The following is a 25,910-nucleotide window of genomic DNA, read 5'->3' on the forward strand; positions in this document are numbered from 1 at the left end:
CTGTGCAAGACAAAGGATGGTCATGTAATTAAATTGCTGGATCTAACTCAAGACACTGTGTGACCTTGGACAAATCATTCAATCTCTTATGGGTCTCAATTCTCCATTTGAAAAATAACAATAATATTTCCTTTCCCTACCTTTTAACTTTCTTGTCTATTTAAATGGTAGGATCCTCAGGGCAGGACTGTCTGTGTGTAATGTTGCTCTTTCTTCTAGCACCAGTGTGCTGTTCTGACACCAGCATTACCATCAGCCAAGTGGTGGCAGGTGTCCAGCACCTTGCAGATTGGAGGAGAAATCAGTGACAGGGAGCCTGGATAAACTCTAAGTGAATCTTGCCATATTTACATTTATTCATCTGTTTTGTACTGAGAAGGTCACACAGCAGAGGCTCCTCTTCCAGAGATCTGAGCCCAGCACCAAATTCCCAAAGAGAATCTCTGCCTCCAGAATCAGCGCCAAGGGCAACGAATAAACTCCCATACTGTTGACACAGCTACGGCCTTCCAAAAACCCACAACACCACTCCTCATTTGTGGGGTGTCTCTCCTTTTTTATCCCAGTTGTGTCCTTTTTTTCTTTCATGTGTCTCTCCCCACTTTGGGGTCTTTTGCTTCTCAATTTCTTATTAGTCTTCCCTCCTTCTTTACCTTTACATCTTTTCGAGCTCTTCTCCGTTGCTTAATCAAGAACACCCTTTCCCCACCTCCCCCTACTAGCGCTTATCTCCGTAGTTTCCCACATACACCCATGAGGTTTTTTCTTTCACTGTTCAACACAAACTTAGAATCTCTCATCACATTGGGGTGCCTCTCTTCCTGCCTCCAAAATATCTCTGAGGCTCTACCAACCATGACTGAACCTGGGGGCCTCCCAGGGAGTGGGGGCTTCCCTCCCTCATACAAATGCAGGGCTCTTTTTGGCTCTCAAACATTGGGACTCCCCTCTGCATTCGGCAGAGGGACCATATTTTCAAGGCAACTGTAGTGATGGAAGAGGTTGTGCAGGTGATATTTCTGGTGGGAGGGGTGTCTCTACATTTGCTCAAGATTTGGCAGCTGTTGGGGGTGCAGAGGGTTCCCCATGAGCCCTGGAGGGAGGGAGGCGTCACAGTAAGTGACAGCCATGCTGGGGGCTGGTCATTGAGATGCACATGTTCATAGCCAGGCTCTTGCCATAGTTCCACACTCCGCTGGCTGGCAGCTCCCCCAGGAGCCCAGTCTCTGCAGGGGGGGATGCAGAATCCAGTAGAAAATTTCTGTTGCAATAACTCCACCAGAGTTTCTGTTGCAATAACTCCACCATGTGACCCTGCCAACAGGGTCACATGGTCACACTTCTGTCAGGGGCTCTTCTTCCCCAAACTTTGGAGATACCCCTGGTTGTGGGGCTGTTCTCTGTCTTCATATTCCCCCAGCCTTTGGTTCCTGCTCTCAGAGGTAGGTGGGTGTGACGCTGCCAGTGCTGAGCTCTCAGCTGCCTCCCCTCCCCAGGCCTGAGGGTCAGAGCCGGGAGCAGAGGCAGGAGACGTCTGTGTCCTGCAGGGCAGCAGCAGAGCCAGTGCTGGGGGCGCAGAGGGGCAGAATCTCCCAGTTCCTGCTCAGAGCCTGGCCCAGCTGCCTCGGGAGGGGGCTCCCCCTGCAGCCTCCCTGTAGCGATGGGGCTGCTCTGATTGGGTCACACCATTGCGGGGCTGATCAGTGGCAAGTCCAATCTGATTGGCTGAGAGCTGGGTAGGTGGGACTTAGGGTGCCCAGATAGCTGCCCCTTAAATTCTGGTTGGCCAGTGGAAAGGGTGAGGGGCGGTGCTGTGTGAGGAAGTCTTGCCCAGAACCTTCATCCTTATTGGTCAATGGCAGAGGTTTAAGGATTGGGGTTTCTGGACCATTCACAGTGCTGATTGGTCAAGAGTGAAGTGCAAGGGGTGGGACTGAGGTGGGAAGTCCTACCCCACCCTGGTTCCTCATTGCAATAGGGTGGGGGTTGGGACAGGTGGGGTAGCAGGTCTTCTACTTCATTCTTCAGGTGGATTGGTCAGTGAGGGGGCTGGTGGGCGGAGCTGCCTGGGAACAGCTGTGATGCACCCCCTTCAGACTGTGATCCCCCGTCTCTGTGTTTCTCTCTCCTGCAGGTTGTGGGACTGTGGTCTCACAGACACTGGCTTAAGGGATCTCGCCACTGCTCTCAGAACCAACCAGAGCCTGACAGTGCTCAACCTGGGTGGTAATAAACTGGGAGATGCCGGAGTGCGGCTGTTGTGCGATGGACTGAAACACTCAAACTGCAAACTGCAGAAATTGGAGTAAGTAACATTTGGCCTCCTCTGTGTATTCACAGGTGTCCTCTGTGTAAAGTGCTTGACACACTGAGAGATGGTGGCAGGAGAAGATTTTTTTTTCTCTCTGCTCCACTCTGATGTTTCTTGGTGAGGGAGCGTCACCTCATTACTCCACCCCCTCCTCCTACAGAGTCTTACTAGTAGTATTTGGATGTCAGCTCCCTGGCACCACCAGCCTTTCACTCACTCAAGCACTCTCCTCTGGGTTTATGCCAGCCCCAGCTTTGCTTTGCAGACTGACAAAATGGGCACCCTAATCTCTGAATCTCTGATTCATTCTCCTGTGATACCAAGCCCCTGACTCAAAGAAGTACCAGAATCTCTGCACCCTTGTTTATCAGAGTTACCCTAACTACTGCTCCTGTAAGCCACATAGCACTTGTGAATACTTATCTTAAAAACAAAAAGAGATTTATTTAAGAAAGAATAAAGATTTATTCAGGAAAGAGAGAAGGTGATGGAAAAATCTGTTTAGAAGCAAAACAAACTTCTAAAGCGTGAATCTGGATCTACACTCATCAATAGTTACCTGTCGTATCTAATGAACCAGGTTTTCCCCACAGCCACACACAAACATGCACACAGCAGTGCACAAGGGATCCCATCACCTCTAGTGTTTAACCTGCTCAGAAGAAATCATTCATTCATTCATGCCCGTCACCCCAACCGGGGTATGGGCCGCCAACCACAGATCTCCAGAGTCTTCTATCCTGGGCCATTCGCTCTAGCTGGTTCCAGGTATAGCCCATTTTTTTGCTATCAACCTGAAGGTCGCGTCGCCAGGTATTTCTTGGGAGGCCTCTTTTCCGCTTGCCTTGGGGGTTCCACCGCAGTGCCTGTCTGGTGATGTTGGTTGGCTGCTTGCGTAGTGTATGTCCTATCCAGCCCCACCTTCTCCTTCTAATTTCTTCCTCTGCTGGGAGTTGACGGGTCCTCTCCAAGAGGTGGATGTTACTGATGGTGTCTGGCCAGCGGATCTGGAGAATCCTTCTGAGGCAGCTATTAATGAAGGTCTGGATCTTCCTGGTGGTTGTTTTGGTTGTCCTCCAGGTTTCAGCTCCATACAGTAGGACTGATTTCACGTTGGAGTTGAACAGTCGAATCTTTATTGCCAAAGACAGCTCTCTGGAGCTCCAGATGTTCTTGAGCTGTAAGAAGGCTGCTCTTGCCTTACCAATCCTTACTTTGATGTCTGCGTCTGTGCCACCCTGCTGGTCGATGATGCTACCTAGGTAGGTGAAGGACTGTACTTCTTCCAGGGGGCGTCCATTCAGTGTGACTGGGTCGTTGCTGATGGAATTGATCCTAAGGATCTTGGTCTTGTCCTTGTGGATGTTGAGGCCAACCTGTGATGACGTGGCTGCCACTACGTTGGTCTTCTCTTGCATCTGCTGTTTACTGTGTGAAAGGAGTGCAAGGTCGTCGGCAAAGTCCAGGTCATCAAGCTGAGTCCACAACGTCCACTGGATTCCGTTCCTACGCTCGTAAGTGGATGTCTTCATAATCCAATCAATGACGAGAAGAAAGAGAAGTGGTGACAACAAGCATCCTTGTCTGACTCCGGTTCGCACCTGGAAGCTGTTTGTGAGCTGCCCTCCATGGATCACTCTACAGTGTATGCCGTCGATGAGTTCTTGATCAGGTTGACCACCTTTGCTGGGATGCCATAGTGCCGAAGGAGCTTCCAGAGGGTCTCTCGATCCACGCCATCGAACGCTTTCATAGTCAACAAAGTTGATGTACAACGAGGAGTTCCACTCCATAGACTGCTCGACTATGATGCGGAGCGTTGCTATCTGGTCCGTGCATGATCTGTTCTGCCAGAAACCTGCCTGTTCATCTCGTAGCTGTGGATCGACGGCATCCTTCATTCTCTCTAAGAGGACTCGGTTGAAGACCTTCCCTGGCACCGACAGGAGTGTGATTCCTCTATAGTTGGCACAGTTGCTGAGGTCTCCTTTCTTGGGGATTTTGATGAGATATCCCTCTTTCCAGTCAGCCGGAATCACTTCTTCTTCCCATATCTTCTCAAAGAGGGGGTACAGCATTTCCACTGAAGTATCCAGGTCTGCTTTCAGGGCCTCTGCTGGGATGTCGTCAGGTCCAGCCACCTTACTGTTCTTCATCATGGTGATGGCTTTTCTGATCTCGGCTCTGCTTGGTTTATCGCAATTGATTGGGAGGTCCTCGTTGGCTGGGTCGATGTCTGGTGGATTTGGTGGTGCTGGTCTGTTCAGGAGTTCCTCAAAGTGCTCCGCCCATCTGTTCATCTGTTGTTCTATTCCTGTTATAGACTTTCCCTGCTTGTCTTTAACGGGACGTTCTGGCTTGCTGAACTTTCCAGACAGTCGCTTGGTAGTATCATACAGCTGTTTCATGTTACCGCTGTATGCTGCCTGCTCTGCTTCTGCAGCCAGTCCATCCACATAATCTCTCTTATCCTTCCTAATATTCCTCTTCACTGCTCTGTGGGCTTCAGCATACTCTTTTTGAGCTTTGGCCTTTGCTGCTCTAGTCCTGCTGTTGTTGACTGCTGCCTTCTTCTTCTTTCTGTCTTCTATCTTAGTCAAGGACTCTGCTGTGATCCACTCTTTCTGCTGGTGTTTCTTAATTCCAAGCACTTCCTGGCATGCTGACCTAAGCGTGTCTCTCACTTTCTGCCATCTGTTGAGTACACTGTCTTCCTCTTCCTCAGACCGATCCTGTAGTACTGAAAACTTATTCTTCAGCGTCAATCCAAAATCTTCCTTGGTCTTATGGTCCTTCAGAAGGTTGACGTTATACTTCGCTCTTCTGTCTGACGCGTCTATCCAGTTCTTCTTCAGCTTCAGCTTCAATCTGGCCACCACTAAGTGATGGTCGGACGCCACGTCTGCTCCTCTTCTAACTCTAACGTCCTGCAAGGATCTTCTGAACTTCTTGCTAATGCAGACATGGTCGATCTGGTTTTCTGTCATGCCTGCTGGCGATACCCAGGTACTCTTGTGGATCTGCTTGTGAGGAAAGATGCTGCCTCCTATGACCAGGTTGTTAAGTGCACACAGATCCACAAATCTCTCTCCATTCTCACTCATCTCTCCCAGAGCGTGGGTCCCCATGACTTGTTCGTATCCTGTGTTATCAGGTCCAATTTTGGCATTAAAGTCTCCCAAAAGGATGGTAATGTCTTTGTCTGAGAGAGTCTCTAATATTTTCTGGAGTCTGTTGTAAAAGTAGTCTTTGTCCTCCTCTTCACTGTCATTGGTTGGAGCGTAGCACTGAACAACATTCATCTTAATCCTCTTCATTTTAGTTCTGAAGGATGCTGTGATGATCCTGGGACCATGTGCCTCCCAACCAATCAGTGCTCTCTGTGCCTGTTTGGACATCATGAAGCCTACTCCCTGTGTGTGGGGTGCGTTGCTCTCTTCATGTCCTGAATACAGCAACAGCTCTCCTGTCAACAGTCGTCTCTGTCCAGCTTGCATCCATCTTGTCTCGCTAATGCCTAGTAGGGTCAGGTTGTTGCTCCTCATCTCTGCTGCAACCTGCGCCGTCTTTCCTGACTCGTACATGGTCCTCACGTTCCATGTGCCGATGGTAATCCTCCTGGTTGTAAGAAGGGTGATCGGCTTAGTGGCTTCCTCGCGGCTTTCACCACCCAGCGCCATGCGTCTTCGAGTTGAAGACCCTTCTTTTTCCAGGCTAAAAGTCTCTGTTAACTCTATTGTTGGCGTTTCTGTAGCAAGCTGATTTTTACGGGGTGGAGTTGCTAGCCCCATGCCCAACCCTCCTCCTTTACCCTGACTTGGGACAGGCAGATGGCCCCAAAGGACCTCTCTGGTGGAGTTACAGAAGAAATACAATCACATATTTTTACTAAACACAACCCTCTGCACTTTTTTTAGCACAAACACTGGCAAAGGAGCTGCACTTGTGCAATGAGTCTCGGTGCATTGCAGTTCCACGCTACCCTTACCCAATTCTTCCACAAGCACTTTCATAACTCAGAATCACTGGGCTCAACACAGGGGATTTTAAGGGAAATGTATCAGCCTGTGATGTGCAGGAGGGCAGACTAGATGAGCTAATGATCTCTTGTGGCCTTAAACTCACTAAAGCTGATTCTGTCATCTGCCAAGCCACTCACTGGAGTTAGTTGCAAAAATTCATAATTTGGGTTCAAAAATGGATGAAGTACTAAGCAAAATATTCCAAAGAGAATTGTTTCCATTTTTCAGCAAGCTGTGCCACTGGCAGGGGCGGCTCTACAAAGTAGGCTGCCCCAAGCAGCGCGGAGCGCTGCGCCGCCCTTCCCCAGTCCCGCGGCGGGTCCCCTCTTCCCGCGGCTCCGGCATCCTGGGGAGGGCGGTAGCTCGTTGAGCTCCGCCGCATGCCTGCGGCAGGTCCACCGGAGCCCGGACGAGCGGACCTGCCGCAGTCATGCCTGCGGAGCTCAACCGAGCCGCGGGAAGACGGGACCCGCCGCAGTCATGCCCGCGGCAGGTCCGCTCGTCCCGGGCTCCGTGGACCTGCCGCAGGCATGCCGGCGGAGCTCAACCGAGCCAAATGACGCCTCCCGGATGCCGCCCTGCCGGGCGCTTGGCCCGCTGGTGCCTAGAGCCGCCCCTGGCCACTGGTATCCCTGCTGCATGCCAGCCCCAGAGTAGCTGAGGGGAGACTCAGTAGTCTCTGTTCAGCATGCCCTCAAACACTCACCCGTCAGTGAATGAGAAATACAGTGTTATAGCATTAGAACTTCAAACATGTGATAGCTTAAAAAAACGATTGGTGAATTGGTAATTCTTGTGCAAAAACACAAAATGCTACACCATGGCAATGCTGAATAACCTGTGATTCAGGTGCATGAACACAGACACTCCACAATGCATAATGACTGCCTGTTGGCAGCATCCCCAACAATTTCCACACTCCTAGAGGGAGCTCAGACCCAGGTAATTTGTTAAAAAATTAACACCTAGATGAATCCTAACCCCTGCATTCTTCCACCCCAACTAAAACCTCTTTTCCATGGTTCTCCATCACCTACTGAATGATCCCATCCTTCCACCCCAACGGACTCCACTATAGGAGATGGGGAAGAACTTTGGTGATCATTCTGTGGGCTGTGTGGAGGACCCCTAAGGATATTCTTACTTTGGGCCCAGAGCACTCTCCTCTCTAGCTCCTATAGTAAAAAAGGATAGAGAGAAACTGAGTTTAGCTACTAAACAAACAAAACATCTGAAAAATAACAAAATTGAAACAAAGAAGCAAACTCTGTCTAAAAAACTAACAAACATGAATGAAGAAATGAATTAAAAGAAAACAAATCCAGCTCCTCACAACCAGAAGCACCAACACCCAAAGCTGCTGGTGTTCTTCATGATCCATTCTGGGCCGCGAGGCCCAGAAACTGAAAGGGGCTGGGGGGAGTGGCAGTAGGAGCTGCTGACCAGGGCCGGCTCCAGGCACCAGCTTAGCAAGCAGGTGCTTGGGGCAGCCACTCCGGAGAGGAGCGGCATGTCCAGCTATTAAGCTGCAATTCGGCGGAGTGTCCCTCACTCCCACTCAGGCTGAAGGACCTCCTGCTGAATTGCTGCAGATCGCGATCACGGCTGTTTTTTGTTTGTTTGTTTGTTTGTTTTTTGGCTGCATGGGGCGGCAAAACCCCTGGAGCCGGCCCTGCTGCTGACCCTCTGTCATGGCATCTGCAATTGCAGGGTGTTGCTTCTAACCACACATGTGCAGATGCTTGTGTTTGACCCAACCATTTATAGCAGGCAATGTAGCAAACCAAAAAGAGTGACTACGTGCACACAAACACTGTAAGCCATAGACATTGTGCACCTGCTCCAGGAAGCAGCGCGAGGAAATGCAGGGTAGGTGCAACAACTCACCGGCCCTGCAACATGTAGAGTGCACTTTAGTGAATGTAGTGCACTGTGTGCAGCCAAGATAGAATGCCTGGTGTGGATGCACTGCATAGTTGCAGCTTCTAGTTCAGTCACACTGATGCAAGTTGCAATGTGGAGTTCTCTAATGTACACTTTAGATCATAACCTATCCAGGGCCTTGACAAGTAATACGAGGACTCTGAGTTCTGGAAGGAAATGGGAAACCAGTTGAGTTTGTAGAAGATCATAGAGAGGCCCTTGCATCAGTCATTGTTGCTTAAAAAAGTAGCTGCTGCCATCTGAATGTGGTACTTATCTCCCCCACAGGCAGTGTGACTTTTGTCAGTCTAACAGTATTCACTGAAGTCTAGCCAATTCCTTGGCAACACTTGCGGTTCATGTATTTAAGAGACCAAATAACCAAGCTTAGCTTAATCTATTAATAAGGGACAAAGCACTATAATATGAAGGAGGCATACATACACTCCTTCAGGGAAGCAACGAATGTCTCAGCACGTTGGCCTTACACAGAAGTTGTGCTTCAAAAATATGCACCCAAGATAGCAGAGCGTGGTTGCTGATATGAAAGCACTGAATATGTCACCCAGCGCTAGAATTCACTGGTCAGTTTTTTACCTTTTCTTCTTGTATCATGGTGTATCTTTCTCTTCCTTTTGAATATTACATTACAAGAGCTACGAAGGCGCTACCCAGCCTGTACTAGGATGTACAATGGATGCATCATGCCTTCGATCGATTTTATATTTGCTAATGTCAAAAGCTATGTTTTGCTTTGTAGATTACATAGATTTGAAGTGAAGCTGAAAGTGCCGCCTGTTATTGTAGCCTGACCCTTCCAGTAGACTCTGTTTTCTGTTGCTGATAAGTTTGCTAATCTTATCTGTTTTGATTTAAATGTTCTATGCCATTTTTCTGCTTCAAGCTAGATATTTTTGTGAAATTTCAGCGTAAATGGTTCATCCATTTTCATCCATAGGCTAGGGAAATCACATAAAGTAGTTCTGATGAACTTTTCAGTGAGAAGCTCTATGCCCCCATCTTTAGGGGGAGCTTGAAATTTGGCAAGGGGAAGAATTTGTGCCAGGGAGGTGCCTATTTCTGTTCCTATGAAAATCCGCCCCAATATTGAAAGTTATACATATCTGAAAAATCTCAGTCTTGATACTCAGTGGAGACTTATTTCAGATTTGCAGCTAGAATAGCCAAAGGTCCCTTCTTCACCAAGTATGATCCACCCTGGGGCTCCAGAGGACTGAGCCAGCCCTGACAGGGTCTGTTGGGGAAATCAGGATTTCCTGGTATCTCCACTCAAAGAGACTCTCAACTGTGCCCAGTGCCCAGGGTGGCTATCCATTGATAAAGCCATGATAACACTTCAAACTGGAAAGAAGTGTAAAGCCCAGTATACAGGGGACAATAGAGTAAATAAAATAAGCTTCAGCAAATGAATGAGAAACCAGAAATAACACTGTAACAGAAAGGTGAACTGTATTGGTCATGAGAAAATAGGTTCTTCTTCGAGTGCTTGCTCATATCGATTCCAGTTAGGTGTGAGCGCACCACATGCATGTTCGTCAGAAGATTTTTACCCTAGCAACACTCGGTGGGTCGGCTGAGGTGCCCCCTGGAGTGGTGCCGTTATGGCGCCGGATATATGCCCCTGCCAACCCAGTGCCCGCTCAGTTCCTTCTTACCACCTGTGATGGTCGTTGGAACTGTGGAGCGCAGCATAGCTGTTCTCCACCTCCCTAGCTTTACTCGTTCTTCTGTAGATAGTAATTAGTTGTGAATAGTTTTAATAGTTTTAGTAATTGGTAGTTAATAGTGAGTTATATATATCTATAATGTAGATACTACTGGGAGGGACCGGGGTTCATCCCCTTCCCTCCTCCCCGGTACCAGGGCCCATGCCTAGGTCACCAGGCTTCAAACCTTGCTCGGCGTGTCTCAAGCCGATGCCAATGGGAAACCCCCACGACTCCTGCCTGAAGTGCCTGGGGGAATCCCATCAACCTGACAAGTGCCTCATTTGCAAGGCTTTCAAGCCACCAACAAAGAAGGAGCGGGACTTTCGCTTGAAACAGCTCCTCATGGAAGCGGCACTTAGCCCAGTGCCTTCGGTACTGCGCACAGAACAGACCCCATCGGTCCGAAGCGCTCCTCTGACACCAGCAAAGAACCCCGGCACCAGACATCTCCGGCACTGGTAGAGTCGCGGCACCGTTTGCTATCTCCGCAGCCTAAGAAGCAGCATAAGCCACCTGCTTCTCCGGCACTACCTCTACAGCCATTGGAGCAACAGCCTACACCGGACCATCCCACTAAGACTCCTCCAGTGCCGCTGACTTCAGCACCATCGATTCCGGCTCCACAAGGGCTGTTGAGTTTGGTGCTCACAAGCTCCCTGGTGCGCACTGTGGTTGAGCTCGGCCTTCCGGCCACTCCGGAGACCTTCTCTACTGCACGCGACCTGATCGCGCTAATAGAGCCCGGACCACCCCAGCCCCCGGCACCGCCGGTGCGGGCTATTCAGTCGATGGCCAAACCTGCCTTGACAAGACCTTCCTCACTAAGCATGACAGCAAGGCACTGATCTTGGTCTCGCTCCAGGTTGCGGTCCTGATCCCGCCAGCGGTACCGGTCCAGGCACCACTCGCAGTCCCAGCACTGCTCTCCATCATGGCACTGGTCATACTCGCAGCGCTGCTCCACTTCACGCATGTCCCAGCACCGCTCTCCACCGCAGTGCTGGTCGTACTCGCTGTGCTGCTCCGCTTCACGCACGTCTCTCTCCTGGTACGGTTGGTACCGATCCGGGTCCTGGCACCAGTGCCGGCACTGGTCGCCTCGCAGCTGATCCCGACGCCACAGATCCTCATTGAGATCTAAGTCGGCCTCCCTACCACTCCCTACCGTCGGTCCTGATCTTGATCGCGGTACCACCGAAGATCCCAGCACCAGTCTCCAGCCCCAACCCGTGAGCTGACAGCCTGAGACGGGGCAGAGTTGCATGGGCATTTGTCTCCTTCTTGGCCTTCGAGACACAATTCGTCATTGTCCGAGGCGGGGAGTGGCTACCGCACTCTGGGCCATGACGTCGAGGGCGCTAACCAAGGACAATATGAAGGTCAGGACCTTGAACAGGGACCACCACATTGGTCCTTCTGGACATCTTGGGTATACCATCAAGCCCAAGGAGCCCCCTCAGGCACCTTTCGGTCAGCCCATTCGGATCGTCAGATGCCTGAGGCCACTGTAAGCCGCCCTCTACCACCAGACTCGGATGCGGCTGTTATTCCGCCAGTCCAGACTCAGGCCACCACCTTAGTGGACCTCGAACACCAGGACCCTCCCCAACCAGATCTCCCCCAGGATCCACTGGTCCCTGGGGTTTCCTCCTCCTCCTCATGAGGCAGTAGCGGGCACATCCTCTTCTGGACCCCCGCCGATAGATCTTCGGGCTCACCAAGATCTCCTGCACAGGGTGGCACAAAATATGAACCTGCCGGTTGAAGAGGTGGCGGAAGTGGAGGATTCAGTTGTGGACATATTATCTGTGGATGCACCCACACGTGTCACCCTGCCTTTCATCAGGACCATCCAGGCCAATGCAGATACAATCTGGCAATCCCCAGCATCTATTCCTTCCACAGCCAGAGGGGTGGAGAGGAAATATATGGTACCATCCAAGGGTTACAAATATCTCTACGTCCACCCTCATCCTTGCTGTCTGGTGGTACAGTCTGTGAACGAGAGGAGCGGCCTGGCTAGCAAGCGCCCACTCCTAAGTCCAAGGAGGCCAGGCGTGTGGACTTATTCAGGTGCAAGATTTATTCAACTGGTGGCCTACAGCTCAGGATAGCTAACCAGGAAGCTCTCCTGAGCCCTTATAACTATAATACCTGGACCTCCATGGGGAAATTCAAAGAGTTGGTCCCCTAGGAGTCCAGGCAGGAGTTTGCGGCCTTGCTCGAGGAAGGCAAGAAAGTGGCGAGCACATCCCTGCGGGCATCGTTAGATGCGGCGGACTTGGCGGCCAGAACTCCAGCCTCGGACGTGGCCATGAGCCTCATCTCATGGCTCCAGGTATCTGGCCTTCCACCAGAGCTACAACAGACTATCCAGGACTTGCCCTTCGATGGCCAAGGGCTGTTTTCTGATAAAATGGACCCCAGGCTTCAGAGCCTGAAGGATAACCGGGCCATCATGCGCTCACTGGGTATGCATACCCCGGTGACTCAGCGCAGACCTTTCCGCCCTCAGCCTACCCTAACCCTTGGCCGTGGCAGGACTTCACTACAAGGCGTGGCCGTGGTAACTGCAGGAGACAATTTGGTACTCAAGGAGCCCAGAATCAGGGCCCGCGAAAGCCACCGGCGGGGCCCAAACAAAACTTTTGGAGCTGCTCTTGAGGATGGAGCACCAGTCTCCTTTCTGGATCTTTTCCCACCCTTCCGCAACCAACTCTCCTATTTCCTCCCTGGGTGGTCTCACGTAATCTCAGATCATTGGATCCTACGCACGGTGGAAACTGGATACCATCTTCAGTTTGTTTCACCCCACTCCCATCCCACCCGCCCTCCCCTCTCACGAGCAAATCCTCTTACAGGAGGTACAGGCGCTCCTAGCCATTGGAGTGATAGAAGAGGTTCTTCTTCGAGTGATTGCTCCTATGCATTCCAGTTAGGTGTGCGTGCTGCGCGTGCACGGCTCTTCGGAAGATTTTTACCCTAGCAACTCTGGCGGGCGCCATTGGAACAGTGGAGTGCTCCGTTCACCTCCACAACCCTAGTGTTTCTCCTTGCATAAGTGTATATAGTTAGTTTAATTAGACACCTGAGACTTTCTCGACTGCGAGAGAGCTCATCGAGCTCACAGAGGCACCGTGCCTCTGGCCCCTGGCACCGCCGGTGCGGGCTGTACAGTCAGCGGGCAAGCCGGCTATGATGAGGCCACCTTCCCCTGACAGACAGGATAGATGGGGTTCCAGGTCTCGATCCCGATCCTGGAGACGGTCGCCGTCACGCCGATCCAGATCCCGGCACCGATCACCATCTCGGTACCGCTCCCCGTCTCGGCGCCGGTCGCAGTCCCGGTACCGCTCCGCATCGTGGTACCGGTCGTACTCCCGGAGACGTTCCTGGTCCCGGTCACCAGACCGTCGGTACCGAAGGAGGTCCGGATCCCGGTACCGTTCCCGGCACCGCGACTCGCGAAGCTGCTCCCACCCACATCAGTCGAGATCGCGGTCGACCTCCTGGCACTGGCACGGTCGGTGGTCCCGTTCTCGCTCCTGGCTCCGCGACGACCGGCACCGATCCCCGGCACCGTCCAGGGACAGACCGGCGGCATCGACGGCGCAGTCCCTGAGCGCCTCTGCCCCCCCATGGCCTTCTCGCCAACCCTCGGTCGCCTCTCAGGCGGACAGCGGTGGAGATCTCCAGGCCGACCCCCAAGGGCAGGACCACGGACTGCAGCAGTGGGGCTTTTGGACCCCCTGGGCCTACCACGAGGCTCAAGGGCTCCCCCTCCCTTCGTGCCCCAGGGGCTCCAAATGCAGGGTGCCGGAAGCCACGTTCAGCAGGCCTCCTCCATCACTACAGGGTGAGGCCCCACCGCCACCTGTAGCGGCAGAGCATCCTGTAGCCCAGGCGGATTCCCACCCCCTGGAAGAACCACCTCCAGAGACCATGCTTCAGGGCCTGTCCTCGTCTTCCTCTCCGGACGAGGCGGTGGTGGGGGCATCTACATCAGACCCCCCTCCGATTGACCTGTGGGCCCACCAGGACCTCCTTCGATGGGTGGCACAGGCTATTGACCTCCCAGTTGAAGAGGTCGCTGAGAATGACGACCCGGTAACCACGGTGCTTGGAGCTGAGGCCCCGCTGCGGGTGGCCCTACCCTTTATCCGCACCATACAGAACCGGCTACCCAACGGAGGTCCTTCCGGCAGCAGCCGTACCGGCCATTTAATCAGGCCAGACCACGGCCTGGTACTGGGCGTGGAGGCAGGGTGAACCACCGTAGACCACCGGGAAACCGGCGTAACCAGTCCCAGGCGCCCTTCAAGGCCCCTCAAGGGCCGAAGCAGGCATTTTGATGGGACACCCGAGGACGACCCATCAGTCTCCTTACCGGATCCTTCCCCGTTATTTTGCAACCGTCTTTCCCACTTCCTCCCGGCATGGTCCCAAATAACATCGGACAACTGGGTACTTCGTACGGTCCAGTATGGTTACCGCCTTCAGTTTGTTTCGCCCCCTCCCCGTCCCTCTCACGAGCAGGGACCCCTCTCACGAGCAATTCCTCTCACAAGAGGTCGAGACTCTGCTGAGTTTGGGTGCCATAGAGGAGGTGCCGAGCGACATGCGAGGCAGGGGATTTTATTCCCGATATTTTCTAATCCCCAAGGCGAAGGGAGGTCTCCGACCTATACTAGACCTCCGAGAGCTCAACAGATACCTGCTCAAGCTCAAGTTAAGCATGCTGACCCTGGGGACCATCATTCCCTCCCTGGATCCGGGAGACTGGTTTGCCACCCTCGATATGAAGGACGCGTACTTCCATATCGCGATTTACCCTCCCCATCGACGCTACCTGCGATTCGTAATCAACAACGCACACTACCAGTTTGCGGTGCTGCCCTTCGGCCTTTCCACCGCGCCAAGGGTCTTCACCAAGTGCATGGCAGTGGTTGCCGCAGCCCTCCGCCGTTGTCGCATGCACGTGTACCCGTATCTTGACAACTGGCTGGTCCGCGGGCCATCCCAACAGCTGGTAGCAAGTCAAATGACCGAGATCCTAGCCCTGTTCCAGCGCCTGGGCCTTCTCATAAACGCCGAGAAGTCCATTTTAGCCCCATCACAGAGGGTGGAGTTCATCGGAGCGGTTCTGGACTCCAATTTGGCCAGGGCCTGCCTCCCTCGACCTCGGCACCAGACAATGGTCTCCTTCATCCGGAACCTGCAATCCTTTCCCACAACGACGGTTCGCTCCTGCCTCCGCCTCCTGGGCCACATGGCGTCATGCACGTTCGTGACTGAGTACGCGAGGCTGCGCCTTCGCCCGTTTCAAACTTGGCTTGCGTTGGTGTACTGTCCGCACCGCGACCCCCTGGACATGGTAGTTACTGTCACAAACCCAGCCCTCGCTTCGCTCAGCTGGTGGCTGGCCCCAGAGGTCGTGTGTGCAGGAGTCCCGTTCCGACCTCCTCGCCAGTCCGTCACCCTGACCACGGATGCCTCGGCGTTGGGATGGGGGGCACACCTTGGCGACCTACACACCCAGGGTCTCTGGTCACCCCGAGAGCTCTCCCTACATATCAATGTCAGGGAGCTGCGGGCAATCCGCCTCGCCTGTCAAGCTTTCCACGCCCATCTTCAAGTGAGCTGTGTGGCGGTGTTTACGGACAACACGATGGCGATGTTTTATGTCAACAAGCAGGGCGGGGCCCGATTCTCCCTGCTTTGCACGGAAGCGATGCTCCTGTGGGACTTCTGCATAACCCACTCGATTCACCTGGTAGCGTCCTTTCTTCCAGGAGTGCAGAACACGCTAGCCAACAGTCTCAGCAGGTCGTTCCTCTCCCACGAGTGGTCCCTTCGTCCAGATGTGGTGCACACAATTTTCCGAAGGTGGGGGTTTCCCCAGATAGACCTGTTTGCCTCCAAAGAGAACAGGAAGTGCCACCAGTTCTGTTCTTACCAGGGTTGCTCCCCAGGCTCCCTGTTGGACGCATTCCTCTGCTCCTGGACGGATCACCTCCTATATGCCTTTCCTCCGTTCCCACTCGTACATCGGGTTCTACTCAAGCTTCGGAGGGACAGGGCCCGACTCATTCTAGTCGCTCCAGCCTGGCCGAGACAGCACTGGTACACTCTGCTGCTCGAGCTCTCCGTACAGGATCCCATCCCCCTCCCGTTGTGGCCGGACCTGATAACGCAGGACTTCGGCAGGCTCCGCCACCCAGACCTACAGTCTCTCCATCTTACAGCTTGGTACCTGAGTGGTTAACCCACGCGGAGCGTGACTGCTCGGCTGCGGTGCAGCAAGTCCTCATGGACAGCAGGAAGCCTTCCACTCGCTCAACCTACCTCGCGAAATGGAAGCGTTTTGCACTCTGGTGCGATCAGAAGGGTCTCAATCCTTTCACAGTCCCTATTCCTGCGATTCTGGACTACCTCTGGTTTCTCAAGGAGCAAGGTCTCGCGGTCTCATCGTTGAAAGTGCACCTAGCGGCCATTTCCGCCTTTCGGCCGCCCGTCGGTCACTGGTCCATCTTTTCCAATCCGATGGTTTCCCGCTTCCTTAAGGGCCTAGATCGCTTGTTCCCGCCAGTACGACGTCCTACCCCGTCCTGGGATTTGAACCTAGTTTTGGCCAGGCTCATGGGAGCCCCCTTCAAGCCCTTGGCCACGTGTTCCCTACTCCATCTATCCTGGAAAACGGCTTTCCTCGTCGCTATAACCTCAGCGAGGCGAGTCTCCGAGCTTCATGCCCTAACGGCTGGTCCACCGTATACCATCTTCCATGCAGACAAAGTTCAGCTTCGGTCACACCTGGCCTTCCTCCCTAAGGTGGTGTCGGCCTTCCTCTTAAACCAGGACATTTTCCTCCCGGTCTTTTTCCCGAAGCCGCACGCCTCAAGTCGTGAACAACAGCGTCACACCCTGGACGTCCACAGGGCCCTCGCCTTCTACATCGAGTGGACGAAACCCTTCCGGCGTTCACCCCAACTATTCGTTGCAGTTGCTGATCGCATGAAAGGCAAGTCTGTCTCCTCTCAAAGGATTTCCTCCTGGGTGACTGCATGTATCCGGACATGCTACGAGCTTGCTCGTGTGCCAGCTAGCCACCTCACCGCTCACTCTACAAGAGCGCAAGCCTCGTCTGCTGCCTTCCTGGCCCATGTCCCCATCCAAGACATCTGTAGAGCGGCCACCTGGTCTTCTGTCCACACCTTCGCTTCCCACTATGCGTTGGTGCAACAATCTCGAGACGATGCAGCCTTCGGCTCAGCAGTCTTACACTCTGCCACGTCTCACTCCGACCCCACCGCCTAGGTAAGGCTTGGGAATCACCTAACTGGAATGCATAGGAGCAATCACTCGAAGAAGAAAAGACGGTTACTCACTGTTGTAACTGTTGTTCTTCGAGATGTGTTGCTCCTATCCATTCCAGACCCGCCCTCCTTCCCCACTGTCGGAGTAGCCGGCAAGAAGGAACTGAGGAGCGGACGGGCCGGCTGGGGTATATATCTAGCGCTATAGCGGCGCCACTCCAAGGGGCGCCCAGCCGGCCCACCGGAGTTGCTAGGGTAAAAATCTTCCGAAGAGCCATGCACGCGCGGCGCGCACACCTAACTGGAATGGATAGGAGCAACACATCTCGAAGAACAACAGTTACAATGGTGAGTAACCGTCTTTTCCAAAGGACCTGAGAGGCAGGGGTTTTACTCCTGTTACTTCCTAATTCCCAAGGCAAAGGGGGGATCTACGACCCATCCTGGAAACTGCGCAGACTCAACAAATTCATGATAAAGTTGAAGTTCCGCATGGTATTCCTGGGAACCATCATCCCTTCCTTGGATCCTGGAGACTGGTACGCCTCCCTCAGTATGAAAGACGCGTACTTGCACATAGCGATTTACCCGCCGCACAGGGGTTTCCTTCGCTTTGTGGTCAGCCAGCAGCATTTCCAATTTACTGTCTTCCCCTTTGGCCTGTCCACAGCACCAAGAGTTTTCACAAAATGTATGGCTGTCGTAGTGGCCTTGCTCCGCCGACGTCGGATACAAGTCTTCCCATATCTCGACGACTGGCTCATTTGAGGTTCCTCCAAGACGCAAGTGCGATCTCTTGTTCGTTTTGTCATGGCACTGTTTGAGCAACTTGGCCTGCTGCTCAACACCAAAAAGTCCACTCTGGAACCTATACAGAGAATAGACTTCATTGGGGCGATCCTAGACTTGAATCTTGCCAGGGTGTGCTTATCGCAGCCCCGCTTTCAGGCTATGATGGCCATTATTCAGGGCCTCCGAAGCTTCCCGACCTTGACAAAAAACACACATGTCTTGCTCTCCTAGGCCACATGGCCTCGTGCACTTTTGTGACCAGACATGCCAGACTATGCCTCCGTCCACTTCAGACCTGGCTCTCCTCAGTGTACCGTCCTGGCCGAGACAGCTTGGAGACAATTCTCATTGTGCCGATGGAGGTCTTAGCCTCTCTGGGTTGGTGGCTGAACCCCACCCCGGTATGTGGGGGGATGCCATTCCATGCATCATAGCCTTCGCTAGCCCTGACCACGGATGCGTCATCTCTGGGCTGGGGCGCTCACCTTGCGGGACTTCGCATGCAAGGTCTTTGGTCTGCACAGGAAGTAACCCTTCACATCAACGTAAGGGAACTGAGAGCAGTACGCCTCGCGTTTCAGGTATCTGCGAACACCTGCAGGGCCATTGTGTCACAATTTTCAAAGACAACACAATGGCCATGTTTTACATCAACAAGCAAGGTGGGGCACAGTCCTCCCTCCTTTGTCAAGAAGCTATACATCTTTGTGAATTTTGTATAGCCCACTCAATCGATCTGATGGCATCCGGTCTTCTTGCAGCAAATTTCATCATGGGTCACGTCATGCATCCATGCGTGCTATGATTTGGCTCATGTTTCAACTAGCCACCTCACCGCCCATTCCATTCGGGCTCAAGCTTCGTCTGCTGCCTTTCTGGCCCATGTACCCATCCAGGAGATCTGCAGGCCAGCGACTTGGTCATCCATGCACACCTTCGCTTCCCACTATGCATTAGTGCAGCAGTCCAGGGATGATGCGGCATTTGGTTCAGCGGTCCTTCACTCCGCGACATCTCACTCCGACCCCACCGCCTAGGTAAGGCTTGGGAGTCGATTGGAATCGATATGAGCAAGCATTTGAAGAAGAAAAGTCGTTTAGTCACCATTGTAAGTGTTGTTCTTCGAGATGTGCTGCTCATATCCATTCCAAACCCGCCCTCCTTCCCCTCTGTCAGAGTAGCCAGCAAGAAGGAACTGAGGGGGCGCTGGGTCGGCAGGGGCATATATTCAGCGCCATAACGGTGCCACTCCAGGGGGCGTCTCAGCTGACCCACCGAGTGTTGCTAGGGTAAAAATCTTCCGATGAACATGCACGCGGCGCGCACACCTAATTGGAATGGATATGAGCAACACATCTTGAAGAACAACAGTTACAAATGTGAGTAACCGTCTTTTATTCTTGCCTCTGAGCTGAGTAACAACAGACTCCTCACCTTCTCAGGTGTCCTCTCTCTCTCTCTCTCTCTCTCTCTTTTAGCCTTTAAATCTTGTGGGGGTTTTCTCTTCAGCTTCAACTTTGATGCCCTCTTCTGTTCACCCCTCCCCAAATTAGGCTTCATCCCCTCAGATTCCAACATACGTCTTTGGGTTTTTTCTCTCCCTCTTCAACCCAATCTTAGAGTCTCTCCCCTCACCCCATTGCAGGCTCCTCTTTTTCTGCCTCCAAAATATTTTGGGGTCTCTACAAACCCTTACAGACTCTGGGTGTTCCCCAAGGCATGGGGGCTTCTCTCCCTTGTACAAATTCAGGGCTTTTTTCTCTCCCAAATATTGAGGTTTCTGTCCTGTGACACTCTACACTCTGGAGGAGCACCCTGTAACCCCCATATTCATCATTTGTATATAATTGTGATATTGCAAATAAAGCAGGCCATGTAAGGTATCATGGGAAAGGTTGTGATCTTCAGAAACCCACTGTCCTATCTACATTTGTATATCACTAATGAATATAAAGTTATGAGAATTGTGTTGTTTGGTTTTCATTAAAATATGCTGTGGAAGCACCAAGATACTAGCTCCCTGTGTATTATGAACCATAACATCCAGTGGGGTAAGAAAACTGCTTGATCTAAATACTGCCTAGTGTCTTACAGGTTTAAAATTCAGACGGTGCACTTATTTTGTTTTCTTTGGTAACTAAGGGTATGTCTACACTACCAGATTAGTTCGATGTAACTTATTTCGAATTTGTGGAATCGACCTTACAAAGTCGAATTTGTGTGTCCACACTAAGGACACTAATTCGACTTTGTGAGTCCACACTAATGGGGCAAGCATCGACATTGGAAGCGGTGCACTGTGGGAAGCTATCCCACAGTTCCCGCAGTCCCCGCTGCCCATTTGAATTCTGGGATTTCCCCACAATGCATGCTGGGGGGAAAAATGTGTCGAGGGTGGTCTTGGGTAACTGTCATCATTCAACGTGCTTTCGGACGTCTCAAGGGGATATGGAGGAGCTTACTGAGTCGCTCAGATCTCAGCGAAACCAATATCCCCATTGTTATTGCAGCTTGCTGTGTGCTCCACAATCTCTGTGAGAGCAAGGGGGAGACCTTTATGGCGGGTTGGGAGGTTGAGGCAAATCGCCTGGCTGCTGATTATGCTCAGCCAGACAGCCGTGCAATTAGAAGAGCCCAGCAGGAAGCGCTGTGCATCCGGGAGGCTTTGAAAGCTAGGCTCCTCAGGGAGCAGGGTAACCTGTGACTGTTCAGTTTCTTTACAGAGAAGCTGAACCTGCCCCTGCTTCAGTTACTGTTGACTTTCTTCTGCGGTTACATACCCCGTTCACCGCATTTCCCCCTTTCCAACACACGTTTAAAAATAAAGTTAATGGAACATTGTTAATTAACAACGTTTTCTTTATTAATGAATTCGCGTTAAAGGGTTGAAACAGGGACGCAGACTGTGGTGGGTAGGGTGTGCAGTGATGTTAACACCGCTTCTACACTCGAGGAATGATAGGCTCCTGCTCCTAGAGCAGTCTGCAGTGCCGGACTGGTTGTTTCAACGGAGCCTGCCATCCCTCCTTTTCGGGACTCTGTGTGCGGGGGCTACGTGACCTTGTGGTGGGGGAGGACGGTTACAGATTCCCCTGCTGCGTGGCTCTGTGGTCCGGGACAAGGACCGCTGCATAAGTTCTGTAACCGCCCTCCCATGGCACAAAGTCATGTACCCCCCACCCACACAGAACATGGAAAACACCTCCCAGACTGACCAGGGTGCCTACTGACTGCACTGTGTGTGTGACCTGCTGTTGATCCTGCCCCTGTGTCTGTACCCTGGTAAAGGTGACTGTCCTATGCAATTAACAACCCCCTTCCCCCCCCCCCTTCACAGACAGTCTTCTGTAGAAAAACTTGACGGAAATAGTAATTAACAGCAAACTACTTTTAATAATCAACTACACAGTTAGGGGATGAAACTGGGATTGGGGCTTCGGTGAGCCAGGAAGGGAAGGACTTCTCAACATTTAGGGAATGAGAGCCTGTTGCATTTGTGCACTCTGCAGGGGTGCAGTGACAGTTTTCACGGCCCCTGTCGCCCCTCCTTCTTGTTACTTTGGGTGAGGGGGGTTTGGGACTTTGTGGCGAGGGAGGGCGGTTGCAGATACAGTGCAGGGGGGCTCTGTCCTCCTGCCTGCGGTCCTGCAGAACATCCACAAGGCGCCGGAGCGTGTCAAATTTTCCCTGGGCATTTCCTGTGTGGCTGGTCAGAACATCCAAGCTCGGACTGCTGTCCAGAGCGTCAACAGAGTGGTGCACTGTGGGATAGCTCCCGGAGCTACTAAGGTCGATTTCCGTCCACACATAGCCATGTCGAATTTAGCGCTACTCCCCTCGTCGGGGAGGAGTACAGAATTCAAACTAAAGAGCCCTCTAGGTCGAACTAATTAGCTTCCTGGTGTGGACGGGTGCACAGTTAAGTCGAATTAATGCTGCTAAATTTGACATAAACTCCTAGTGTAGACCAGGCCTAATTCTGACTTTTGCCTATGACATGTAATCACTTAAAATCTACCTTTTGTAATCAATAAACTTAGTTTAATGTTTATCCTTACCAGTGAGTTTGACTGAAGTGTTTGGGAGCTGGGTAGATTTGGTTGAGGCCTTTCTCAGTGATTCGTGAGTTGCTCTGGGAGCATTCATGGAATCTAGCTGGATATGGGGCTCCACATGCGGTTGTACTGAGTGGTAACAGCACCTGGAGGGGTTTGCTGCTTACCACCAGTATGGCATTGTGAGAGACAACCCAGAATAGAGAGTAAAGGGGACACTGCAGACCCACAGTCACAGGTTGCACCCTGGGGGTCCCGTCACTCCTCCCCATTGGGCAGAGTAACAATATTTTAAGGCAAATGAGGTGATGAAGGAGGCCATGAAGCTGACAGTTCTGGTGGAAGGGGTTTCTCGATGTGTGTGCAAGATGTAGCAGGTGGAGGTGTGCAGGGGGCTCATTGTGAGGCCTCAAAGGAGGACAAAGAGAGCCATATTTGCAGGTGGTCCTTAAAGTGCACATGGTCATAACCAACCTGCTGCCATGGCTACCCACTCAGCTGGCTGGCAACTCCATCAGGAGCCCAGACTCTGTAGGGGGCTTACAAAAACCTGCAGAATTTTTGCTTTTATAATCCCTACAGAGACACTGGAACTGGCCCTGCCAATAGGGTCACACAGTTGCCCTCCTTTCAGGGGCACTTCCCTTCCTGCACCCTGAGTAACCCCCTGCCATAGGGATCTTCTCTTTGTCTCTCCCTGCTTTGATGTCTGGTCTCAGTAGAAAGTGGGTGTGGTTCTGCCTGTGCTGAGTCTTGCAGCTGTCTCCCTTCCCCAAGCCAGAGTTCCAGAGCTGGGTGCGGAGACGTCCATGTCCTGCAGGGCAGCAGCAGAGCCAGTGCCAGGGGCGTGGAGGGGCAAGATCTCCCAGTTCCTCCTGCTCTGAGCCTGGCCCAGGTGCCTGGGAAGAGGGCTCCCTCTACAGCCTCCCTGTAGCGATGGGCCTGCTCTGATTGGGTTGCACCATCTTGGAGCCGATCAGTGGCAAGACCAACCTGATTGGTCAGGAGCTGAGTGGGCAACTTTTTACACTTTGTGAATTGTGGTTGGCCAATGGAAAGGGCTAAGGGGCGGTGCTTAGGAAGGAAGTCATACTCAAACCTTATTCCTCATTGGTCAGTGGCAGAGGTTTGAGGTATCTAGGCCATTCTCGCTGTTGCTTGATGAACAGCAAAGGGCAAGGGGTCGAGTTATACAGGAAGTCGCATCCACTGTTTGTTTCTCACTGGACAACTTGTGGGGCTTGGGACAGAGTCTGTAGCAGGATTCTGGCTCATTCTCGATACTGATTGGTCAGACAGAGGGGCTAGTGGGTTGGACCTGTCAGAGCAGCTGTGACTAATTCCATTCATATCATGATCCTCCTTCTTTGCCTTTCTCTCTCCTGCAGCTTGAAGGGATGCGGTGTCACAGCCACTAGTTGCGTGGATCTCGCCCCTGTTCTCAGAACCAGCCAGAGCCTGACAGAGCTGAGCCTGCGTGGTAATAATCTGGGAGATGCTGGAGTGCAGCTGCTGTGTAAGGGGCTGAAACACCCGATCTGCAAACTGCAGACACTGGAGTAAGTAACAGCTGGCAGAGAGAAAGGCCACTATCTGGAAAACCACCCATCACAGGACCTGGTATCTCCGGGAATGTGTTACGATAACTTCATCTCAATACCACCCCTGGCACTGTGAGTCCAAATCCAACCCAGGGCAGAGATCTGAAGTAAAAGAAGCAGGTGTATTGTTCCAATCTGCCTCTGTTACAGAGGGATTTTAATTTAAGGGAAATAGAATCTGAGTGTGGCAGAATATGCAGAAGGTGCTGAAACTATTGTTTGAAAATAAAATACCTACACAAGCAACTGCTCATTAGGAGGGGAGGAAGACTGGAGGTGAAAGAGTAGGTGGTAAGAGGGGTTGAGGCTCAGGAAACGGGGGTCGACCAGGAGTGGGAAGGAGAGGGATGGGAGCTGGAGAGAGGAACATGAGAGTGTGTGATGGCCACAGGGGAAAATAGTTTGTGTGAACCACACCCTGGGTTTCCCCAGCCCCTCTACAGCGATATGCCCTCCCTCATCCCTGCTGCCCTCATGTGAGCCTTGTGACAGGGGATTGCTTGTTGTGGGTGTCTGAGCCCATTTCCCTACCCCACAGGTGAGCCAAAATGTGGGGAATCCCTCCTCACTAGCTTAGAACTCACATTCAGTACACTTACACCTAACATGGTGAATGCGTCTGAAGGACATGGACTTATTCCCAGTGGCTATTGCCAGCTCCAGCGGGGCAGAGTTAAGGTTGTGTGGGTGTTTACCTTCAGTCTTTATTTCCTGGTTTTCTGAAGTGTGAGAAGGGCATAAGATATCATTGGGCAAGCTTAACTGTGAATTAAACAAGATTTGTCATTTAATTAGTGTATTACACTATTGCTTAAGTGCCCCAGACACGATCAGGACTTCAGTGAGTTACGCACTAGACATGATGTATTGGCAGGTGTCATCAGGCAATTCTCTTATAGTCTTCCAAAACCTTTTTTAGCATGTAATCAAAGTTTAGTCTTAGGGTGACGTGTTTTGTTAGTTTTATTGGGTTTTGCAAGATTTGGTGGAGATGCAGTTTTGGGAAGAAGGGAACTAGGCAAGCAGCCAGAGAGTTTGCTGTCTGCATTGTGCCTTGATTACAGTCTGTTCTGGAGGCAGGTTTCTGCTTGGGAGTTTGGTGATGGGCTGAGAACCCTGAAAGAGGAGACAGCCCTTTATGCTGTGTGACCATCTCATTCCAGGACAAAGGCAAGTGGAAGGAAATATTAGTCCCATTTTTAGATGAAAAAATTGAGATCCAGAAAGATGGAATGACTTTCTCAAGGTCACACAGGTAGTGTGTGATAGAGCCAGGAAGTGAACATAGATCTCGTGAGTTCTCATCCAGGGCTTTAACTGCACAACCAGGCTTTCTTGTGCACGGAGCTATATTCATTCTTGTGTTTCTTGACTTCAGAATTGTGCCTTTTTTTAATGGACATTGGTTAAATAGCTCTGCTTTAATAACCTTAACCATATAAAAGAGACAGAGTACCACTTGTCCATCTCTCTGGATTCCAGCCACCAGAAACCCCCATTCAGGGTAGAAACCAAGATCACAGAGCTGGACCTGGTAGCTCCCTTAAAGGGACAGTGCATCCTATGACAGCATGTTAAAATGTCTCAGCAAATTCAGCCTTAACTCCTCACAAATGAGTGTTCTACTCAGAATGTCTCCTGAGGGCACTAGAGTATGGCCTTGGGATGACATATATGAGAGAAAAGCTTTAAGGATTTTTTAAAAAATATAATCACTGGGCACTAGTACTGAACTAACTTGAAATTAACGTAGAGCCCAAAATTGCAATTGATTGGTCATGGGTGGGGGTTGTCCTCATGGGTGATGACTATATTGTGGCATATGCTTCCAAAGCACTAGTTAAACACACCACTTCCCATTGAGAGACATATGCTGGCTGTTGTGTCCGGGGTGTATTCTAGCTCTATTGATTTTTGACCATATATGTTCATGAAACTTAAGTGCTGGAAGCCATATCACACAATCCACTTTGCAAAGCATCACCCTCCATTTTATTGTGATGATTACAATACTTTGATTGGTGGGGCCTTAGCTCCTGGAGTCATGTGAATAACTTAGAATTTGGGCTTAAAATTTTTTAATTATTATGTTTCTCAGCCCTCATGATTGTGGAGAAAAGATTTAAAATGTGAACCATGTGTAACCTACACATTCAGGAAGTA

The 25,910-nt window shown here is 51.7% G+C and overlaps 1 protein-coding gene across 1 annotated transcript in view; it reads left to right on the forward strand.

Moving 5' to 3' along the window:
- The window catches only part of LOC120394388 (NACHT, LRR and PYD domains-containing protein 12-like), a 128,245-nt gene that overhangs the window by 59,127 nt on the left and 43,208 nt on the right, over positions 1-25,910 (forward strand). The window contains exons 6-7 of the mRNA XM_039518626.1: positions 2,135-2,305; positions 23,535-23,705. Of these exons, the coding sequence (XP_039374560.1) occupies positions 2,135-2,305; positions 23,535-23,705 (342 nt within the window). The remainder of the gene's footprint in view (positions 1-2,134; positions 2,306-23,534; positions 23,706-25,910) is intronic.

The sequence above is a fragment of the Mauremys reevesii genome, unplaced genomic scaffold (assembly GCF_016161935.1).
Source record: "Mauremys reevesii isolate NIE-2019 unplaced genomic scaffold, ASM1616193v1 Contig54, whole genome shotgun sequence".
In the NCBI taxonomy this organism is placed as follows: domain Eukaryota; kingdom Metazoa; phylum Chordata; order Testudines; family Geoemydidae; genus Mauremys; species Mauremys reevesii.